The sequence below is a fragment of the Diuraphis noxia genome, unplaced genomic scaffold, assembly GCF_037042655.1.
Source record: "Diuraphis noxia isolate RWA-SAM2 unplaced genomic scaffold, SU_Dnox_SAM2 contig0003, whole genome shotgun sequence".
Classification (NCBI taxonomy): domain Eukaryota; kingdom Metazoa; phylum Arthropoda; class Insecta; order Hemiptera; family Aphididae; genus Diuraphis; species Diuraphis noxia.
Window position 1 is genome coordinate 26,521,970 of NW_028301713.1, and position 6,782 is coordinate 26,528,751.

Consider the following 6,782-nt stretch of genomic DNA (forward strand, 5'->3'; position numbering starts at 1 on the left):
TAGTTGTTCCAATACGTATCTGACTGCTTCCGATAGTCCGATGTTTTCTTGCTCAAAGGGGATATATTTGTGGATAGTTTTTCCCGTGACCATTCTCCAATCTGTGGGCTTGTTCCAGCTGGATTTGGTGAATTCTTGACGGGCAGCATTTACCTCGGTGACCCAGCTTATAATGGCGGCATGTTTTTCCTTATTCTTTTTCCGTTCCGCTTCCTCGGCTGGCGATGCTATTTTGATCGGTCGAACTGATGCTAAACCGCGTTCATCGACCGTGTCTTCTTTATGTAGTCTACGTCTTGCTTTGGCAGCGGCTTTCTTCAGGTTTTTGTACTTTTCTGAAGTATTCATGATGGCTGCTGATTGATTACTGATAAATTAACTGTTTCTCATGGTCTTATATACATTATTTGGTGTTGGTTCGTGTGTCTTGATTGGCCTATCCGACTGGCCAATCCGGTGGTCGATTTTCTATTGTTACTGTGGGTTTGATTGGTAATACGGTCGGACTTCGGCGACGTTTGTCAGCTGTTCTTTTTTTGTCACTAGGTTTCGTATTACCAATGTGTTTTGGCTAATTATCTTTACAATTTCATACGGGCCGTGAAAAAGATTAAACAGTTTCTTTATTTCACCTCGTTCCGCATTTGATAATTGGTGGTTTCTGATCAGTATATGTTGTCCGACTTCGTACTTTTTTTTATTAGATACTTTCTTCCTATTTTCTCTTTTCTCTGCTTTGGTTTTAATTCTATCAGCTACCAAACAAATAATGTTTTCGTCCGTGTCCGGTTGATCGGGGTATGATAAAATTCTGTGTATTTGGTGTTTTGGTTTTTTCTTAAACATGATCTCGAATGGTGTTTCTTCTGTTATTTCAGACTTCATTTTGTTCATCCACTCTTCCACCGCCCCCAGCATGTTTGGCCATTTCGACTGTTGATTGTTGCAGTATGTGCGTAGTATTCTCCCGATTTCCCTGTTGTAGCGTTCAACGGGGTTTGATTGAGGGTGATATATTGTCGAAAATGTTACCGTTATGCCCAGTTCGTTCATTTTTTCCTTCCAAATCTTGTTGGCGAACTGTGTACCGTTGTCCGTCAGGACTGATTGGGGTTTGCCGACGTTCTGTATATAGTCGGTCTCGATCTTGTTTAATATAGCTTTAGTGGTTGCCCTTTTTAAAGCGTATAGTTTTATGTATTTTGAGAATGTGTCTAAAATGGCTAGAATGTAATGTACACCACCCCGTCCTGTTGGTAGAGGTCCCATTAAGTCGACGGATATTCTTTCTAACAGCCTCGTTGGCTTGTGTGCCATTATGTTTCCAGCCGCCTTGAAGTTGAGGGGTTTATTTCTTTGGCATTCATCACATGTTTTTATGACCTGGGCTATTGTTCTATTCATATTTCTGAAAGTACAAATATTATTTAAGATATGGAAAGTTTTGAATTTTCCTGGATGTCCCATGGTTCTATGTGTTTCTCGTATCATTTGCTCTTGTAACAGCTCCGGAATTATTACTCTCCACTGTCCCGTAATCTTGGTTCTAACAAACGTTATTCCATCCTTTGTTGTTGTGAATACTGACTTTTTTTCTCTTAACTTCTTTGTGTATTGATCCATATTTTGTAATTCACCAATTACCTTCAGATTATCAACAAGCTCTTTACTATACGCTATTTCTTTTAGTGCATTGATTGAAATTTTCCTGTCTTTTCGAATATCATTTACTCTTGGATATCTTGTTAAGGTATCTGCTGCTACATTTAGTTTACCGGGAATGTATTCGATTGTTAAGTCATATTCCTGTAATGCCAACGACCACCTAGTTAGTCTTCCGCTAGTCAGTCTGCATTTTTTTATAAAAGTTAATGCGTGATGGTCGGTTTGCGCGATTACTTTGTGGCCGATAATATACTGTCTAAATTTTGCGCAACAATATACGATTGCCAATGCCTCTTGTTCGGTTGTTGTATAGCGAGTTTCCGCTGGTTTGAGGGTTCTACTAACGTATCCTAGCGTGTGTCTGTGATCGTCGATTTGTTGGAATAATTCACCGCCGATTGCTGCCGTGGATGCGTCTGTGTTTAAATAAAATGGTTGTGAGAAATCGGGAAATGCTATTATTACTTCTTGTAAGAAGGTCGCTTTTGCTTCCTCAAATGTTTTCTGATGATGTTCGTCCCAACACCATTTTTTGTCCTTTCTTACTAGCTCTAACATTGGTTCTATGGTATGTGCAAATTTATCAATAAATCTCCGGTAGAAATTTAAAAACCCTAGAAAACTTTGTAATTCTTTCTTATTACCGGGGGCTTTGAAATCTTGTATGGTCTTTATCTTTTCATTATCCATCCTTATTCCTTGACTGGAAATTATATGCCCCAAAAATGTGACTTCACTCTTGAAAAATTGGCACTTTTCAAGGTTGACTGTTACGTTGTGTTCCCTAAATTTTGTTAGTACCCTTTGGATATGTTCGTAATGTTCCTCAATGGATGGAGATGTTATTAGTATGTCGTCGACATATATTGTTACAAACTCTTCTGTTAAGTGTCCTAGTACTCTGTCCATTGCCTTCTGGAATTCTGCTCCGCTTATACACAGTCCAAATGGTAGCCGTGTGTAAGAAAAGTTTCTGCCGTTTATTAGGAATGAGCATGGGGCCCTGCTTTTTTCTGCTAAAGGCACTTGCCAGTATCCCGATCGTAAATCCAGTGTGCTAATGTATTTCACTTTTTTAAATTTTGCCAGTATTGATTCGATAGTGAGTGGTCGCTCGCAGTCCATAACAATTTGCTCGTTAATTTTTCTTGCGTCTAAACACAATCTTACCTCCCCGTTTTTTTTAAATACTGGAACTATTGGGATTGAATATGGCGATCGTGATCGTTCGATTATCCCCATGTTTAACATTTTTTCGACTTCCCTGTTTACCGCGTCTTGCTTTGCGACGGGTATGGGATATGGTTTTACGTATATTGGTGTGTGGTTTTTTAATTTGATTGCACATTCATAATTTTTTATCTTGCCAGGTTCGTCTCTAAATACATTAGAAAATCTATTTAAAATTTTGTCTAAATAATTTTGTTCCGATGGTGAATGTGTAGTAATTGCTCTTGGCTGAATGGGTTCTTTTGATACTTGAGTTTGTATTGTCTTCAAATGCATGGGTGCACCGTTATGTTTGTTCACAAACGGTATTTTTATTTCTTCTTGTTCGATCGTTATTGTCACCGTTTTCTTTCCAAAATCAATTTTGGCGTTAAATGCCTCAAGGAAATCGTTACCAATTATCCCTCCTTCATTCAGTGATGGTACTGTGATGAATGAGGTTTGTATAATTTTTTCATTGATTGATATTGGAATTAGCACTTGTCTATTTACTTTTATCGCTTTGTCCCCAATCGCGTTATGAATTATCATTCCCATTAATGGAAGGGTTGGTGTTGATTTATCAGATTTTAATATTTCAGTCTCATAATCAATGGATATTGCACTAATTTCGGCTCCAGAGTCTACTAACATTTCATATTGTTTTTCGTGTATTTTTACGTTTATGTAAGGACAACCGTTTTTTTCATCGCTTAGTTGAATTTCATAGTCCTCATCTTTCGTCAGTTCACTTGCATTGACTATTGACGTTTCATTACCCTTTTTTTTGTGTGGCTGTGACTCACAATGCTGTTTTCTACATGAAATTCGTTTGATTTGATTTTTGGAAATGTCGGGATGTATGACTATTGGTTTTCCGTTTCCATAGTCTCCCTGAATTCGTTTTTTGACATGTCTTCATTCAACTCTTCTTCGCCTTTGTCACAATCTGACTCGTCATCCTCATTGATGTGTGCTGATATGCTTTTAATTGTTTTTGTATACTGTTTTTGTGTATTTGTGGCGGGAGTATTATCTTGTGTTGTGTGTCGCAAATTTGCTTGTTGTGACGGATTTCCTTGCGTGTATTGGCTCGTCGGACCCTGTGACTGGTTGTAGTTGTATCGGTTATTACTTGCTTGTGCTGTGTTATTATTTGTGCGGCTGTAACGATTATTGACTGTGTGCGCTGAATTGTTGTTTGAGTATCTGCCTGTAGTGTTTTGTTGTATGGTATTATTTTGTTTGTTATAATTATTTTCCAATTCACCCAGTTTTTCCCATATGGTAAGGAATTTCTTTTCCTGAGTTGTATGGATATACGCTTGAATTGCGATGGGGAAGTGTTTGGTAATTAGGTTAATGGCCTGTGTTTCATCCATTTTTGGTGAATCTAGGTATTTAAGTTCGGCCATCCAAAAGTGGAAGTGTTCTTGGAAGCTTCCATTAATTGGTTTTTTTCCTGCCTCTGTGCATCTTATAAAAATGTCCCATTGTCGGTCTTCGGAAAAGAAATGCTTTAAAAATAGTGACTTGAACGTGTCTTCATTTGGCGTTGCATCTTTGACCATTCCGAACCATTTTGCTGCTTTTCCCTTCATGCAGTTTTCAATTATAATCATGCGATCTGTGTGTGACGTATTTTTATGTAAAAAATATGCATTTAATTCTTTTAAGAATTGTTTCGGGTGTTCGTTAGGCTCTCCGTTGAATGTAGGGGTGGTCAATTCAACGTTACTAGTCCTCGCGTTCGTGTCATCCTGTTTTATTGATTTTAACGTAAGTATTTCTCTTTCTCTTTTTGCCGACTCCACTGTAATTTTGGTATCCGTGTCGTTAATCATTTGTTTAATTGTGTTCGTTGCTTCATTCAGTTCTGCTGCCAGATTGTTATGAGCTTCTATTTGTTTGTCTATTGTGTACTGAAGTTGCTGTATTTTGTCCTCCAGCTCCTGAATACGCTCTGTGTGGTTTTTTCCCATCTTGTGTAATTCTCTATGTTTGTTGAATTCTTGATATCGTGGTTTCTTGCCACTAGTTGGGCGCCAGTTGAAACGGTACTTTTTAAGGTATTTGTCCGTTTACTAATGATGTGAACGCTTTTGTTTACATGTATGTAATAATTCACTTTTTTATTTCTATATAATCATATATACATAACAATACTAGGGAGTGGGAAACTATTTCCCATTAAATTTATACAAAATGAAAGGAGATGGTGTTTATCTTACATTAATGGATGGGACAGCAACTATATTAGGCCCGCTCAAGTAAGTGGCGTTTATTATAATCACTGTCCGGATTATGCGAAGCCTAAACAGGCGCGCTCGGGGGGGACTTGTTTTATTAGGGTTGTCCTGAAAAGGACAATTTATATTGCAGCGTGTACGCCTTCTGCTTGTCGGTACCTTCTCCGCGTGTTTGATAGGTTGATTTGTTCGATATTCTATGACCCCCTCACTGCTGTTTATTCCGCCCGATCGGGTCTCTATGTCACACGGGTATTGCGGTGGCGCGTCGAGTACCCGCGTCGGAGTTCCGGCCTAGACCATTCTCCGACGTCAGATATAACGAGAGGTTACCGTTGCGTTACTCCCGTGGACATAGAGGGATAGGCAACCAGCAATGTTCTCACTTGTTGGTGCGCTGGAACGTCGTTGCTCGGGATCTGCTTAGTTATTGTTCACGATGGGTCGCTTCTCAACTCGTTGGGATGCTGGAACGTCGTGGCACGAATTCGGCGAAGTCACCGATTCGTACGATCTGTTTGTGGCGATGCTCTAAAAGAGTTGCACACGGGATCGTACTTGTTCACATTCGGTTGCGCACTCAGGCGTCGTAGGCCGGTGATAGTTTCGTCGTTAGACCGTATGATCAAACTGTGGCGATGCTCTAAATGAGTTGCACACGGGATCGTAGCGGTCTGTGCCCACCGGTGCACTTGAATGCTGCGTGTCGGAATCGGCGTGGTAGTTGAATCGTACGATCTGTTTGTGGCGATACTCTAATAAGTTGCACACGGGATCGTACTTATTCACTCTCGTTCGGGAACACTGACGATGCCGTGGCCGGAGACTGCTTCGTTGTTAACCCGTACGATCAAATTGTGGCGATGCTCTAAAGAGTTGCACACGGGATCGTATGGGTCGTTGTCCTCAGGAGCTCTGGAATGCCGCGTATTGGAATCGATGTCGTCGCTGATATTCGGATCGGTTGGTTCACTGGATTACTCCTCTTGATGTTTCTTCGGTTCTTCTGTCTTCGTTGGGGTTGAGTTGAAGTTTGAAGAATGAAAGAGAAATGTGTCTGTTCCGATGAATCTTACTAGTCTAAGTACTACTATCCGTACCGACTAGTAAACTCATCTACTGCCGTGCTGCGTGTTGTGTTTTCTTTCGTAATTGATTTGATGATATCACCGTAGTTTTTAGGGTTACGACCCTGGGGAAAGTACTGTTGCCTTCGTCTCGATTTCCCCTATTCGTTGATGTGCTTTTTATGACTGCCAGATGACCGGAAGTACTTATAACACCTCTCAAAGTCCAAAAAGCGGTGTTGTGCTTACGATCTGCCCTGTGATTGGCCGTGTTCGTTCTCTACTGTGATTGGCTGTTGGACATACGAGTTGTTGGCTCTGACCAGAGCCTTTTTATGATATAGTTCCGTTTTACGTTCTGTTACAATATATACTACTTACCAGCTGTATCCGATACTTGCATGTCTACATCAAAATATGTTTACACTTTTCCGGAAATCTGCGTATGCTGGAGATAATAAATCCCTTTTATAGCAGCCGCATGCTAATTCTCGAATATTTAATATCTACATCATCATAATAATATACACAATGAATGATTAAATTATGACAAGTGAGCGTTCAGCTATTGCGATTCGCAGAGCTGTCGCAA

The 6,782-nt window shown here is 40.0% G+C and overlaps 1 protein-coding gene across 1 annotated transcript; it reads right to left on the bottom strand.

Annotated features, from left to right (window-relative positions):
* Positions 1–3,724: 3,724 nt before the first annotated feature.
* LOC149057154 (uncharacterized) lies at positions 3,725–6,551 on the bottom strand. The gene has a single exon (XM_089223823.1). It carries the CDS (start codon positions 4,854–4,856, stop codon positions 3,741–3,743), a length of 1,116 nt encoding a protein of 371 aa, XP_089079949.1. The 5' UTR covers positions 4,857–6,551; the 3' UTR covers positions 3,725–3,740.
* Positions 6,552–6,782: the final 231 nt, after the last annotated feature.

Coding starts and splice junctions, on each gene's coding strand:
- LOC149057154 (XM_089223823.1), bottom strand. CDS start 4,856: ATGGGAAAAAACCACACAGAGCGTATTCAGGAGCTGGAGGACAAAATA.